The sequence below is a fragment of the Hemitrygon akajei genome, chromosome 17 (genome assembly GCF_048418815.1).
Source record: "Hemitrygon akajei chromosome 17, sHemAka1.3, whole genome shotgun sequence".
NCBI classification, from domain to species: domain Eukaryota; kingdom Metazoa; phylum Chordata; class Chondrichthyes; order Myliobatiformes; family Dasyatidae; genus Hemitrygon; species Hemitrygon akajei.
The window spans coordinates 12,952,493-12,969,637 of NC_133140.1; the positions used below are offsets into that span (position 1 = coordinate 12,952,493).

Genomic DNA, 17,145 nt, shown 5'->3' on the forward strand with positions numbered 1-17,145 from the left:
CGTTCATAAGTGTTTTATACGCATAGAAAAGTAAAATATATACTATATACTAAGACAAACGTTTGACTAACTGATGCTAAATAATACCGGATGTACCTGTTCTGACTTACTTAGTAAGAGAACTTCCTATTTTTGTCAATCCCGATACACGATAACCCACGCACATCCTCCCGTATACTTTAAATCATCTCTAGATTACTTATAATACCAAATACAATGTAAATGCTATGTAAAATGGTTGTTATACTGCATTGTTTAGGGAATAATAACAAGGAAAAAAGTCTGTACATGCTTGAACAACAAGCGCTGGAAGAGCACTTCCGGGTTTTCGCGATCCGCGGTTGGTTGAATTCGCGCATGCGGATTCCATGGAGAAGGAGGGCCGACTGTACTGCTCTTTGAAGCATTACCATGGGATCACCTCGTGCAGCCAGAACCCAGATAATAACTCACCTGCAAGATGCACCAATTAGTGGAGGAGAGCCTGTCATGTGACACCTTATTCGTGGCTGTGAGAACTGAACTTGGAAACTTTGCCAGTCCAGCCACAGCATTAGCTCCACGTCAAAATACTGTCGATGCAGAGAGAGACTCCAGGGTTGGTTTCAGAGGTAGGATTTAAGGTCAGCCTTACAAGGAAGGACGGTAAAGGGAATTCCAGATGTTAGGACCTGGGAGTCTGAAAGAAAGACCTAAAAATGGAGGAAGCTCCCAAAATTAGGGAAGAATTCAGAATTAGCAGCTGGGGAGGGATCAGGGAGCAAAGCATATCATGAACATAAGAGATTTTGCAGATGCTGGAAATCAAGAACGACCCATACAAAATGCCGGCAGAACTCAGGTCAGGCAGCATTCATGGAGGGGAATAAACAGTTGGTGTTTCAGCCTCAGACCGTTCATCGGGATCAAGGATGATGGCTGATAGGGAGATGAGAAGGATGGGGACAAAACATTGTTCCTCAAAGAACCAATGTGGGTTGGCTGGTGGCTTACCCTGCATTAGTGGAGCCAGATTATTTACAGTGAGATGGAGATGACACGTAGAAAGAGAACAATGCAAGCAAAGCAGACAACAGCATAGAATTAAGAGGAAAAGTGTGGTGAATGGATTTTGATATGCATCAGTCTGCAGTGACGTATATGCACTAGGGGCCATAAAGATAATATTAGATCACCTCCTGAAGTGGTAACAGATTTAGAAACAGAAAACCGGAAGTCCTAGAACGGTGTGGGAGCAAAACCAGGAGAAGAGTATCCTTATGATTCAGTGACCCTGTCTGATCTGTCACTAAATTCATGACTGCTGCATTCATCCCCCTTTCCAGTCCAAGGCATGGATTAGTGAAATCATGAGTAGCAAACAGGAAATAATTTAGAATGCTTAATACAAAGGCTGACCTTTGTATCTCTAGGACTAGAATATAAAGGGTTAGCAGTCACAAACAGGCTATGCAAAGCCCTGGTTAGACAAATGCCTGTGAGTGCTGTGATCAGTCCAGGGCACCATGTTAAAAGAGATATCCTAGCCTCTCAAGGGTTAGCAGCATAGATTCAGCACGATGAATGTGGCAAACGAAACAAGAGGAGTGTGCTCTTTAATTGGAAGGGTTGGTACTGAATGTCATCTGATTGATATTTTCAAGATGGTGGTGAGAGAGGAATCAAAAGAGAAATTGCTTAGGGCGAGGACAAGTTCAGCCAGGTAGAGAAGAGTGTTAGTAGAGGCAAATTGGTTGAATCTATGTTCTAGGAAAAAAAAGAGACACAAGGCCTTCTAATGGGGAATATCTCAGACTTTGGTCCAAAATAACAACCGTTTATTCACTTCCATAGATGCTGCCTGACCTACCGAGTTCCTCCAACATTTTGTGTGTTGCTTTGGATTCCCAGCTTCTGCAGAATCTCTTGATTGGAAGTGTATTCTTCATCTTCAATGAATATGAGACAGTGAAGAGCCACGTGAGGTGTCCCGGATGTTGGTATGAAGGGACTGGACAAGGGCGAACAAGATTAAGCCGAGTTATGAGGAGTTAAGTTTGGTGGGGCAAGAACCGGTAGAAACAATGGGTCTTCAGGGCAGTCCTGCTTGTGGACCTTGGAGAGGAGACAGAAGTGGGCAGTGTGGGGCTGGTGCACTTTAAACCTCTTGGCTGTAGAGGGGAGATCTCTTGGTGTGATAAGACCTGTGATGGTTCCTAATGTGAAGTTTTCAAGATGTTACGGGCAGTAGGGTGGATGGAGAACTGCCACTTCTATCAAGGTGCCCTGATAGAGGGTCACATTTCCCAATAATGATATTAGGAAATACCCTAACCCTAATTCAATCCTGACCTCCAGTGCATTTGTGTGGAGTTCTGCCTATGAATGCATGGGTTTCCCAAGGTTTCCTCCCACATCCCAGAGATAGACAGGCTGACTGGACACCAGAGTAGGTACGTGGTAGAATTGGAGGGGGATAAGATGGAAGTATGTTTAAATGAAAACTAGTGGGTCAACATAGACCAAATGGGCCAAATGATCTGTAAAGAAATATGAAAAAGATATTTTATATTGCTCTGCCAATGGTAGTTGATGATAGGTTAACTGGTCATTTTAAGCTGGATATTTAGTGTTTCAAAATATTGATTTTAAGAATGCAGAACATTAGGATGAAAGTATGCATATAGAGTCACATTACACAACTGAAAAACAATGTTACTGAATGATAGGATATATTCAGCAAATTCTCCCCAGGCTCATAAACGTGGCCACTGAGTAAAGGAGTCAATGGGTCTAGGTTGACTTCAGGATGTAATTACTGTCTGCAATCTAAATCCACTTTGATGGAGAGACACTCTGCCAAAGGTATCTATCCTTGGCCAAGACCCTTGACTACTAGAATGGAAGTACTTTCTCAAAAACATCAAGCTTCCAGCCAGTAGTCCTCCTTTGAACATTGAAATCAAGATAGTACTAGGTGTTTAACTAATTCTTAAATAAGGTGTGCAGGACACCTGGGGACATTTCCATCTGAAGAGCGCACTACTCTATTCTAAGGATCAGCAAAAACAAATCTTGAGATCACTTGCTGCCTACAAGTCAAATTTCTGAGATTCACATGTCAAAGCACGAAGCCACAAAACTTTCTGTATAAAAATGCTCGTGTGATCATTTCCAGACAAAATCATGACAGTGATGTGGCCTTTTCCATTCAGGAGCCTTCGACGTTTCCATTTTGACAGATAAATAGAATCACTTCAATTGTGCACAATGTGTTTGAAGCTTTTCCAACGTAAACAGGCGCTCGCAGATCCAGAAGCCACTTCACAGTTGCAGGAGCAAAAAAGTTAAACTCACTGAGTTCTGCCTGCAACGGGATACTTCACAAGGCAGCTTTAAACTTCACCAAAGATCACTCACACCAAAACAGCTAAACCTCCCACTGTCACAGAGAAAGGCAGCATGGAAACCAGAAACCACCCATTTAATCAATCCCATTCCTCTTTCTCTCATCAGATTCAATTACTCACCTGCACACTCGGGCAACTTACAGTGACTAAGGAACCTACTAACTTGCACCTGTCTGGAAAGTGGGAGGAATCCAACTGGTCACACAGAGAGCATGCAAGCTCCACACAGACAGCAGCCAAAGACAGGACTATAAGACAATTGCTGAACTAACTGTTGCTGGTGTGTCTGTCTCTCGCTCTGTGTCTGTGCGTGCTCGTGCCTGTGTTGCACACACACGTGCGTACCTGTGTTGTCTGAGAAAGTGTCAGCATTAAAGACCACTGCTGCAATAGACCCACATGAAGTGGCGGCAGCATACTGGCACAACTGTTAGAGCTGCAGCCTCACAATGCCAAGAACCTGGATTCAACCCTGATCTGTGGTGCAGTCTGTGCAAAGTTTGCACAATCCCCCTGTGAAAGTGGCTGCTTCCCCAGTTTACTGACTGCTGTAAACCGTCCCTGGTGTGTAAGTGAGTGGCACAATGGGGAGGGGGTGATTACATGGAGAATAGAAAATGGGAGCAATGTTGAATCAGTGGTTGATGATCGGTTTGGAGACAGTGGAACGAAGGGTCAGTTTCCTTGCTTTGTATCTCTAGGGAGTGCAAAACCGACTGGCCAACTCGAGGTGAAAGGACTGCTTGAACAGTTTCACTGGACATCTCTCTCAGTAAGGAATCCCTGCTCAAAGCCTCAGTGGGCAGGAAGCCACTATGGAACCAAGTGACTGCGTGTAGTCTATTAATGGTCAGCGTTAAGCATCACTGACCCTCACAGAGCTGAATCAGAGCACAAGGATGCGATTCAAGCACAGGCAAGGAATCAAAGCAAAGCCTTGTGAAGCCCAAATAAGCCTCTTTGTGTGGATTTCTTTTCACTGTCTTCTGCCCCTTCTTTGTACAAGGCCTGGCAGTAAGTGGAAGCCAACACTGAGGTTACTCAATGAGGAAAGGACAACGCTAGAGGGAAATGTTCATCCACACATCAGGAAAGGCATGGGATACACAGGGTACTAACCTGACCATATCGACATCACAGCAAATCCTTCACTATCACACTAGAAAAGGCACGGGATACGCAGGGTATTGACCTGACCATATCGACATCACAGCAAATCCTTCACTATCACAGAAGTACACAACTTAAAGTATCATAGGTGCAAGAACAAATATCCCAGAGTGCTTTAGAAAGCATTATTATACAATATATTACCAGAGCTATACAAGCTTAGCACAGATGACACTGCATGAAGCACAAAGTCAGAGTCAGACACAAAAGTATCTGGAACAAAAAGCAAACTGCTGGAGGAACTCAGCAGCCAAGTGGCATTTGTGGAGGCAAAGGGGCAGGTGGGGCTTTGGATCAAGACCCTGCCTCAGTACTGAGAGTGTTGAGGGAATGTAAAGAGGTAAGGGGGTGGGGTGAGGCAGGGGACTGACAAATGATAGGTGGATCCAGGTGAGGGAGGAAAGGGATGGAGTCAGCAATCATGGCTGGTGGGTAATAGGTAGAGACAGATAAGGAGAAACAAAAGGAGATGGGGCAGGATAGGGTGAGGGGACAGAGGCTGGGAGAGGAGGTGATCAAAGCAGACACTGGAAGGGACAGCAACAGAAAAATAAGAATAATCCTTCAAAGCAAAACCACAGCAATGAGGTGAAGGAGCACGTGCTGGGGATAATCGGGTAACACATTTTAAGAGCTGAAAGCTGCACAACAAGCCCAAGAACTCTCTCCTGCAGGAAGCCTTTTTTTTATTAAAAATGTGTGGTTGGGTTACTGTGGAGTCCCTCAGTGTGAATATTTCCCCAACTCTGTAGACATGCAAATGGAACTAGCTTGTATGGGCATCTTGAGTGGTATGGACACGATGGGTTGAATGGTCTATTCCCATGTTATATTGCTGTGACTCCACATCAGTCAAACAACAAACTAAAATACCAGTTCTCCATCAGAACTCATTCACAACAACACTGCTCCTGCACTGCGTACTGGGCAATTTACATACAGTGACCTCACTGCACTGCTCCTCTCGTCTCTGCTTCTGTGCAAGACTTCTCCCTCTCTTGCCATTAAAAGACGAAGAAGCAGAGGACAGCCCTGTTCCTTTCCCCGCCCTCACGCTTTCGCTCATTGACAAGTTTCACATCAAGATAACTTTGTGTTCAATTTCAGCACCCAAAATAATTCCCCAAGTGCTCCGTTTACCCAATCTTCCCCGCATCTCCCATGTTAAAGGGAACAAGCTTAGTTAAACGCCAATGTTAGATGTAGGGAACACACATCTCTTAAAGCAATTACTAAAAGTTATGCACCCCCACCCCACTACTTGATCCATATATGGGTCTTGATAACAGAAGCTTGATGCAGTGGCCTTCCAAAACAGTTAGGCTGACTTTCTCACAGACTGCTGGTCATCGTAAACAGTATCACAATGCACTAACATCTTTTAGTAGCTGGGACACACCCCTGCAAAGGCCAAAAATGTAAAAAATTAGCCACTGGGGATAAAAATGACAGAGGCTCTCATGAGAGGCGGAGGAACTCTGCACAGTGTCCCAGGGCAGGATGTGTCCAGCTGCGCCACCTGGCCACTGATCGTGTTTGCAACCAGTTAATAATCACGGCCTCCTACAGATGCGTGTTGAAAGCATACTAACATGCCACATCACTGTGCGGTATGGAAACTGAACTGTGTTGGACAGGAGGACTCTACAACGGGCAGTTAATATCAATGGCACCATCCAGATCATATATACAGAAAGGTGCTGGAAAAAGGCCAGGAATAGCATTAAGGATTGCAGTCACCCTGCTCATGGACTGTTTTTCCCACTCCCATCAGGGAAAGTGCTATGAAGCATTCACACCAGGACCATCTCAGATTCAAAGACAATTACTTTCCCAAAACTGATCAACACCTTTCACCCATTAACACACTCCACCACTACATACACGTCAGTCACTCCTCTCCGCAGACCCCCAGCATCGTTCATCCCCTATAAACTGCCACTTTACGCTTACACTCCACACCTCATAGTTACACCGAACTGACAGTCACTGTCCATTTGCCCTGCTGCGACCAAAGAGTTCCTCTCGTCAAGAGTCACGTTGTCACTTCATTTCCTGTCAGTCACCACCCATACATCTGCACTTTATCTACAACCGATCTATGGAAGCTAACCTTGCGTATAAACCACCATACTCAGTTACTTGTACATTGCGTCTTACAGGATTGCTTTTATATCTATTGTGTTCTTTACGCTTACCGTGTTCTTTATACTGCATCAGTCCCAGAGCAACAATCATTTTACACTTGTGTACTGAAGAATGACAATAAAATGACTGGGAACCCTTGAAAAGGCAGACTGCAGAAAAATAGGCCCTACAGTCCAACAAACACCCACTTACACCAATCCCATTATACTCTCCCCACAACCTGCCCCAGATTCTACCACTCACCAACATACCAGGAGCAATTCATGATGGACAATTAACCTGCTGAGCTGTAAGTATTTGGGATGTAGGAGGAAAGCAAGAGTGCGGTGAACCCACACGGTCAGAGGGGGAAACATGCAAAGTCCAGGGTCAGGATTGAGCCTGGTACCCTGATGCCAGGAGGTAGCAGCTCTGTGAGAGTCTGAAGGCCACGAGTTACCAGCCTCACTTGGGAAACTTGCGAGTTCGTTCTCACGAGCTGCGCTGACATTGGAGGATATACTGCCATTCTGACAAGACACCATAGCACGTGACTGCAAAGTAACAGCAGAGAGTTGTGCTTACAGCTCAGCACATCACTGAAGCCAGGCTCCATTCCACGAGCTCTGGCCAGACACATTGCTGCCTCAGTAAAGTAGCCAGCCCACAAACACCCCACCCACCCATTCTGGATGTTCTCTCTTGGACAAGCCCTCCCACTGGGCAGAAGACACAAAAGCTTGCAGCTGTACTACCAGGCTCGAGCTCAGCTACACGCACATCAGACACTCCTCTCCACAGACCCTCAGCATCCTTCATCTCCTAAAGCACACTCTGACAAAAAGATGTACTACTGACCTCACAGTGATCCTGAACTTTGTTTACCTGCACTGTACTTCCTCTGTAGCTGTAACGCTTTATTCTGCATTGTTACTGTTTTACCTTGTTCTACCTCAATGCACCCTGTAATGATTCAATTTGTAAGAACAATATGCAAGACAAGCTTTTTCTCTTCATCTTGATACTTGTACCGATCTCCTCAGTACAGATCGTTAAGAGCGCCAAATTTCTTGGTGTTCACCTGGCGGAGAATCTCACCTGGTCCCTCAACACCAGCTCCATAGCAAAGAAGGCCCAGCACTGTCCCTACTTTCTGTGAAGGCTGAGGGAAGTCCATCTCCCACCTCCCACCTCCCCCCCCATCCTCACCACATTCTACAGGGGTTGCATTGAGAGCATCCTGAGCAGCTGCATCACTGCCTGGTTTGGAAATTTCACCATCTTGGATTGCAAGACCCTGCAGTGGATAGTGAGGTCAGCTGAGATCATCAGGGTCTCTCTTCCCACCATTACAGACATTTACACTACACACTGCATCTGCAAAGCAAACAACATTATGAAGGACCCCATGCACCCCTCATACAAACTCTTCTCCCTCTTGCCATCTGGGAAAAGGCACCGAAGCATTCGAGCTCTCACGACCAGACTATGTAACAGTTTCTTCCCCCAAGCCATCAGACTCCTCAATACCCAGAGCCTGGACTGACACCAACTTACTGCCCTCTACTGTGCCTATTGTCTTGTTTATTATTAATTGTAATGCCTGCACTGTTTTGTGCACATTATGCAGTCCTGGGTAGGTCTGTAGTCTAGTGTAGTTTTTTTTCTGTGTTGCTTCTACATAGTTCAGTGTAGTTTTTGTACTGCTTCATGTAGCACCATGGTCCTGAAAAACATTGTCTCATTTTTACTATGTACTGTATCAGCAGTTATGATCAAAATGACAATAAAAAGTGACTTGACTTGATGTAACAATAATACAGCAACACCAAAAACCCATGGTGAATGCACAAAATTCCACTGTACTATTTCACGGCAAGGAAGGTACTTCTCTATTAGCCTGGCCAATTTATTTTTCCTCAACCAGCATCATAAGATAGTGATCATCTCCTCGCTTGTTTAGTTGCTAGTCATGGGATCTTGCTGAGCTAATTAGTTCTTAAATGTTTTGGGACACAAGATTGTGAAAGGTCCAAGTTCCACGTGTCTTCTTTCTCCCTTCTTTCAGTTCCCTAGATCAACGCTGATTTTTTAATTATAACTTAGAGTAATTTTTAATGTATTGCTGCAAAACAAAAAATTTCATGACATACGTCAGCGATAATAAACCCAATTCTGATTCTTCTGCCCGCCTGGGACTCCATTTAAAATTCCATTGCTTCAAGCAACTAATTCTGGATAAAATCATGGGTAGATTTTGGATTCTAACCCACCCTACAAACATATAAACATATTTATGTGACTTTCATGATTAACTCGTACACTCTGGCTGCTGTCCACCTAACAAGCGGAAATGACCAGGCCTACTCTCTCATAATCCTTTGACATCTAAATACTTTCAACTTGTATGTGACTTCGCATGGTGTAACACCCCTCTCTTGCGGAGGTTTAAACCATCTGCACATATAAAACAACCCTGAAGCAGTAATTCCTGAATTCTCATCATAGTCTTGTTAACTCTTCTTAAGAGAGTGCCCAGGCTCCAAAGCGATCTGTATTGGCATTTCATTAAAATACCCTCTGTTGCCAAATGCTTGTCCATTGCCAACATTCCAGTGGAATTCAAAGAGGCTTACATCTGTTGCCACTGACTTCCATCCCACGTCCTCAGAAGGTCCATGGTATTTCAATCTCTGCCTCCCAACGCAATGAGTAATTCAGAAATCAGACAAAGGTCAGCAGCTTCCTTCTGCCACACAAGTCTCTAAATCATGACAGGCAAGTGCACTTGTCTGATCATGGCAAAGCAAGGAAGGACCCTCCCCAAATTGATGTTCAGAATCACCCAAACACCCTCAGCAAATTTATCTGGAATACAGCTCTTAAAAATACCATCACACAACAGGAAAAAATATAAGGCTTGCACAATTTGATCAGTTTCACATTTTCTCCAATAGCATTATCAACAGAACAGGCCAGATAAGTCATTACCTTATCACTGGATTGTGGACAAAAGAGCAAGTTCACCATAGGGCTGGATGCAAACCCTCAGCAACACAATGCTTAGAAACCTTGTTTTAGTCATGACACAATCGGCGCACACAACTTCCTGTGACAGCACAGTTACACCCATCGTTCCTTTCACCTACTGTGCAAGCAACAGCACTTTTTGGTGACAAAGATTAGTAGCCCCCTCCATAATGGTACATGTTACACTGGGTAACGTATTCCATAATAAACAAAACCAGCCTTTCCATTTGTATTCATGTTCAGTATGATGTCAGTCTGAGCATAAAGCTCTGAACCCCTGGATCAGATTACAGCTTGCAACTCACTCCCAGAAATCCATCATTTCACATAGACCATCCAAATCCCTCCATTACATTCCAGTCCGGATTCACTCCCAGGCACCGTCATTGCACATGGGAATCATCCATTGCACAGATCACTAGGACAAGATGGCCAGATAATGTCCTCCTGCAAGAGGGACCGCTCCCGAAGTGAGATCAGATGCACTCAATCACTTAATAATTCTGATGGTTCCTACCTCGTGTGTTCGTTGCCATGTCTGCCACTTTTTGAAATGCATCCAAGAAGGCAGCTGCTGCCAATACAGTGGTCCTGAGAAAAAGGAAAGAAGAGAGCATAGTGTCAGAAATTATACACTCTGAATTTTAAATCGATATTGTTCTGCCATCCTTGAGCAGGCAGTGGTGAGCTGCCTTCCTGAACCATGCAGGTCCTTTGGGGAAGATGTTCCCTTGGGAGGGAGTTGCAAAGTTTAGACTCGGCAACAACGAAAGAACAGCAGTGAGTTCTCCTTAGGATGTTATGCCACTTGGAGAGGCCTTCTAGTGACGGTGTTCCCTGCCTCTGCTGGTCATGTCCATCATGGTGGAGGAGACTGGGGCTTCAGGAAGTGCTGCTGGAATGACCTGGATGGGTAACTGAGTGAACTTTTTAACTGATATGTCCAGGAGTCATCGTGCACTGGAAATGAATATGTGGGGAGGCAGACGGAACACGAGTTAACTGGGCTCCTTTACCCTGAATGGTGCTGAATGTCCAAAGTACCGTTGCGGCTGCACTCACCCAGGATGAACGGAGAGCATTAGACGCCTGGCAGATTCCGATCTCCCTTCCGTAGTCTGTCTCCAGTTCCCGCTGCCTCAGTGAAGCAGCGGCCATAATCAAAGACCCATCCCCCACACATTCTCTCATTTCCCCTCTCCCCTGGGGCAGAAGACGCAAGCGCCTGAAAGCTTGTATCGTTACCTTCTATCCTGTTGTCGTTAGGCTCCTGAATAGAAGGAAATAGGCCCTTCATCACATCAACCCCCCCCACCCCCCAGCACATTGATAATGGGTATTATATGATGATAGATGTTATATCTGAACGCATGCAGTACATGGAATAAGATCGATGAACTTTTAGCACAGCTAGACATTGGCAGATATGACATTGTGGGCATCACTGAGTCATGGCTGAACGTAGATCATAGCTTAACATATAAGGATACAGCTTGTATCGAAAGGACAGGCAGGTAGGCAGAGTGTGAGGGGTAGCTCTTTTGGGAAAAATTGAAATCAAATCCTTAGAAAGAGGTGACATAGGATTGGAAGACGTGAAATTCTTGTGGGAAGAGTTAAGGAACTACAAGGGTAAAAAGACCCTAATGGGAGTTATATACAGGCCTCCAAACAGTAGCCAGGATGAGGGATATTAATGATAATAGGAGTCATTTTCCCTTTTCTTTTGAAGACCCTGACTTCAGTTCTTTGCAGGAATGGGACCCACTCTTGAGGTTTCACAACTGGCCACTATTCGATATACCAAGGACACGGCCTAGAGGACTAGCGCGCCTTTGGGGTACTGCAAGCCTGTGTCTTTATTGATGCTTTGCTCGGTGGTGGGCACTGATGCCTTTTTTGCTGGAGGGAGAGGGAAGTCGTCACTTTGCTGCTGTTTATGCGTGGGAGGGGGAGATGTGGGGGACTTTGGGGTTCTGACATTTGATTGTCATTCATTCTTTGGGGCACTCCTCAGTATGTCAGGATGTATATTGTATACTTTTCTCTGACATTGAAGGTACCTTTGATCCATGAGATAGCCTGGACCAGTAACCTGTGCTCGATACCACATGGAGAGCATTTAATTTGGCTAGAGGCTGGTGTTGGTGAAGATCTCAGGAGGAAACAGGGAGGGCCACCTTTGTAGTTCATGTTGGAAATGTTTTAGACTCACCTGCAGAGTCCCACCATTATTGAGGATGGAGATGTTGTTGAGGCCCTCTCTACTTGTTAACTACACCATTGGGTGTGGCAGGACTGCTTTGAGCTAGTGAGCTTGTTCAGGTCTATCAACTGCATGGTATTTATGTGAGTTGGCTCTTCTTAATTTTTGGTTATCTCAGCATTATGTTGTAGCTATATAGGACCCTGGTCAGACCCCACTTGGAGTACTGTGCTCAGTTCTGGTCACCTCACTACAGGAAAGATATGGAAGCCATAGAAAGGGCGCAGAGGAAATTTACAAGGATGTAAATTGGGGAGCATGCCTTATAAGAATAGGTTGAGTGAACTCGGCCTTTTCTCCTTGGAGCGACAGAGGATGAGAGGTGACCTGAAAGAGGTGTATAAGATAATGAGAAGCATTGATCATGTGGACAGTCAGAGGCTTTTTCCTAGGGCTGAAATGGTTGCCACAAGAGGACACAGGTTTAAGGTGCTGGGGAGTAGGTACAGAGGAGATGTCAGGGGTAAGTTTTTTACACAAAGTGGTGAATGCGTGGAATGGACTGCCAGCAACGGTGGTGGAGGCGGATATGATAGGGTCTTTTAAGAAACTTTTGGATAGGTACATGGAGCTTGGTAAAATAGAGGGCTATGAGTAACCCTAGCAATTTCTAAGGTAGGGACATGTTCTGCACAACTTTGTGGGCCAAAGGGCCTGTATTGTGCTGTAGGTTTTCTATGTTTCTTAACCTTCTGTAGCACTTCATAAACCAAGGCCAATTTGGCTTGAGAGGAACAGTAGAGCAAAGACACAAGATTGTAGATTGTGCTGGTTTTGAATTGCCAGATGTGTTACTAGGATGGAAGTAGTGCCAGACAACGTGACGGAGGGTGTTCTCTGGAGTGAAGACACTGTGACACCCAAAGACAGATGCATCTACCATCAGAGGGGATAAGATTTTCTTGCAGGTTGAATAGGTGGCAAGGAAGGCAAATTGATTGCGAGAGGACTGGAATATAAAAGCAAGGACTCAGCCATCAGACAGCACCTTGGAAGGGGATAAGCAGATGTGCCCCTTCATCTGGGCTCTGATGAAGCAACTCTACCCTGCCTGCATTCAGTGTCCAAATTGAGGCAGTTGTCCATTCAGTTTGACTCCTCAGTTTTGAAAGTCTTGGTAATGGTAAAACTAAGGGATTTGTTGAGGAACTTCAGAAGGCACTTCAGAACAAAATGTAAAGGTGGGTCAGGATCATAGACCAGGTAAGGATGGGCAATTCTCTCCCACGAAGGACATTAGTGAACTGTGTGAGCTTTTAGGGTAACTCAATAACTTTATGATGATGAAGAGTTTTGTTTTAAATACCCAGATGAATTAAATTTAAATTGTAGTGTAGTTAGAACTCGAGACTCTGGATAATTGGTAACATTACCCCTGCAACATCACTGTAGCCACCACAGATTAGGTAGCAGGGGTTGAATAAAAATATTGACCACTGCAAGCTGATTTGATTAGGTGGAAGCAGCTCTCTGCTTTGGCTCTACATACTTGGTCTTCACAACCCAGCTCCCAAAGTTGCCTTTCACTGAGACATTATTCAAATGAGATCACAGGGTACCTGTGGATGAACAGAGATATACGGCTGTGTACATACAAATTGCTAAAAGCTAGTGAGTTGGAACATTAAACATCCAGGACAATTAGCAAACAAGGCTCCAATAAATTTAACAAGGAATTTAGGCAAAAGTACTTTACAGGTTGAATGTGGAACTTGCTGCTATGTGCAGTGGATAAGGATGGATGCATTTAGTGTCAATTTGGGAACGCAGGCAAGGTGCGTGAGTGAGTGTGTATACACACACTGGCTGAAGACCTTACCTCGGGCTCTGAGACTTCAATGAAATCTGGTGGTTAAACCTAATGATGGGTGTCATACTTTGTTAAATAGAATGATAACCACTGAATCCCAACATTGTAAAACCAATGAGGTCAAGGAATTCTTGAGACCACAGGTCTGCAACAGACTATTCATTAACTGGGAAACTAAACTGCAATGTTGCTCAAACATCAAGATTATAGTCCCTGGTTAATGCTCTCTGTAGAAAGAGAAAATTTTCAATGAGAATGAAAGTGCAGTGCTTAGGTACTGACACAGCTTCCTTGGAGAAACGGCAATTTCATTGTAAGAGGGTTTCGAATGGCATTCTGGTTTATTTCTTCACCCACCCAGTTACTTGACATGTTGGGCATTCAGATTTCACTTGAACGCCTGTTCCCCTTACCTGAGCTGGGAATGAAGTTTGGCGGCTTTGGCATTGAAGTCCTCCCAGATTGGGTATGATCCCTACAGGGAAGCAAAGGGCATAATTACAGACTGCAATGAGGCAATATTATCCTCTCAGTAAAAGGAGGGGGGTGGGGAGAGGGATAGGGTGGGGGTGAAAGGGGGAGGGGAGGGGCAGGGGAGGGGGAGAGGGATAGATTGGCACACATAGGATTCACTATATTAAACCGCAGAAATTGATAAATCTCATTGAGGACATAGAAATTGATCTGAGGGATGGCAGGGAAACAACATTTCTGATGAATGAGAAAATAAGAACTGTCAAATTGCAGAGATGACCAATTTCATTTGAAACCAGTTTTCTACGTTCCACTGCTGTTGACATTGGTCAAAAGAACTCTGCTCCCTAGTTAAAGAGCAGTGCTCTATAACAGTACAATATAGATCAGTACTGCACAGAAACAGGCCCTCAGGATGTGCAGACCATGTCGATTTTAATTAATCCCACCTGCCTGCACATGTCTCTATCCTTCCATTGCATTCATGTCCATGTGCCTGCCTCAGTATCTCTAAACAGCTGGTATTGTATCTCCTTCCACCACTTCTCCTGGCTGCACATTCCATCTACCACTCTGTGTAAAGAAAACATACTTGCCTCACAAGTCTCCTTTAAACTTCACCCCCCCCCATCTTAAATCTATACCCTCTAGTATTTGAGGCCAAATACAACTCCAAAAGATGCAGGAAGTGGATCTTCTGATGGGTGCTCAGATACAATAAAACTGCCCCACTCTAGACAGAGTAAACTTTGACAACACTGCACTGATTTTAATGGGAGTTGTGTGAACAAATTTCTGGTCCATTGTCTAACTTGATTTTTCTCTCCCCAAACACTGCCTGGCCTATTGAGAATCTGCAGGACCTTTTCTCTTTCCTACATGCTCTATGTGAACTCCAGACCCTTCACACTCTTCAATGGTTCAACAAACCCAACTGGAGATCTGGAGCTGGCCAATGCCAATTGATTCAACGGTGCAAAATCTTGCCTCTGGTTTATTCCATAAACACTAATTATTTCTGGCTGACATACTGGGAGTTTCCTCACTTTGCCGTTAGGTGTTTCCCACACTGTGTGATTTCTTTCACAAATAAAAATGCACCTAAAATTTTGGAAGCAAGTGTCAGTTTTTCTCCTGCCTTCACAGTATCACTGTGACACGTATTCTTCAAGATGCTTCAAGCCAGACTACAATTTGATTTCAGATTTAGGAAACAATTCAGAATGCAACATATAGAATACTTAAATGTTTACATCCCTCAATAATAAATCATGATGACAAATATGAAACAGCATGGAAACAGGCACTTCAGTCCACTAACTCCCTGCTAGCCATCGAACAGCCATTCATACCAAACTCACAGTTCCATCAACTCACCCTGGATTTACACTCACCTACTTACACTCAAACCAAGGCAATTTACAGTGGCCAATTAAGCTGTGTGTCTTTGGGATGCGGGCAGGAAACAACAGGAAGTGGAAGGAACGCTCCACACAGTCACAAGGAGAAAGTGCAAACTCCACGCAGACAAAACCTTAGACCAGGATTGAACCTAGGTCGATGGAGCTGTGAGACACAAGCTCTACCAGATGCAGCACCCAAGTGATGCTTTCTAACAACTCTTGAATTCACAGTTGCCCACTGACAATGACGACACAGTTAGACAGAGAGGTGAAGGAGATGTATGGCATTCCTACCTGCATATCTCAGGGCACTGAATGCAAGGGTTGGGACATCATGTCATACTTGGACAAACTGTTGGATTCCTTAGACTAAGTATTGTGTACAGTTTTGGTTGACACTGTGTAGGAAAGATGTAACTGAGTTAGAGGGGGTACAGATAAGATTCATGAGGATATTGAAGGGCTTGAGGGTTATGGAGTGACGGAAAAGCTGGAGTGAAGGTGACGTAATAGAGGATATAGAACTGAGCAGTGAAGACCGGGCAGATATCCAGCATGGTAGGGTATCTAAACCTAGAGGGCACAGGACTAAGGTGAGAGAGAGAATGATTGAAGAGGATCTGCTGGGTGTGCTTTCCCTATACAAACAGAAGTTGGTATTTGGAATGAGTTGCCAGGGGAGGTGGAGGAGGCAGGAACAACTGCAACATTTAAAAGGCATCTGGACAGGGCAGGAGGGGAGAGGGAGGCAAATGGGATTAGCACAGATAAGCCACGTGAGCCTAAGGGCCCATTTCTGAGATGTACCAGTCCATAATTTTACATACACCAAACAAAAACTAGTCACAGACGACCAGCTCTGCCATTTTGCCATCCATAAACACCTCCCGTCAAATCTGCCTCACCACCAGCCCAAACAACTGCTCCTCACCCTGAATGAGCACATCGCAAAAGAAAACTTTGTGCAAACCAGATTGGTAAGTTGGAATCTGCAGCACAGCATGCACCAGAATGGTCTAAAGGTGTGGCAGATTGCTCACGAGATGCCAATCTGAGTGAGCTGCTTGTAAAGTGCGGAGATGTCACCCAGAACTTTTGACAAACTTCCATTGATGCACAGTGGCGAGTATCCTGACTGATTGCATCATGGCCTGGTACGGGAACAGCAATGCTCAGGAACGAGAAAGTGGTATCCATCACACGCAAAGCCCTTCCCACCACCCAGTGTATTTACACAGATCGCTGCCACAAGAAAGCAGCACCCATCATAAAAAGACCCCACCATCCTATCCAGGCCATGCTCTCTTCTTGTTACTATCACACCACCAGGTTCAGGAACAGCTATTACCCTACTACCGTCAGTCAGGTTCCTCAACATGCAACTGATTCCACGACTTACAGGCCAACTTTCAAGGACTCTACAACTCACGTTCTCAGTACTTTTTTCACTTGTTGTCTTTTGCACATTGGTTGCTT

General features: G+C 44.7%; 1 protein-coding gene across 13 annotated transcripts in view; it reads right to left on the reverse strand.

The window, feature by feature from the left end:
- The window catches only part of mtss1lb (MTSS I-BAR domain containing 2b), a 189,218-nt gene that overhangs the window by 121,931 nt on the left and 50,142 nt on the right, over positions 1 to 17,145 (reverse strand). For all 13 annotated transcript variants that reach the window (XM_073069688.1, XM_073069686.1, XM_073069687.1 and 10 more), the window contains exons 2-3: positions 14,206 to 14,267; positions 10,234 to 10,307 (exon numbers count right to left, since the gene is read on the reverse strand). In XM_073069688.1, coding sequence (XP_072925789.1) covers positions 10,234 to 10,307; positions 14,206 to 14,267 — 136 coding nt within the window. The remainder of the gene's footprint in view (positions 1 to 10,233; positions 10,308 to 14,205; positions 14,268 to 17,145) is intronic.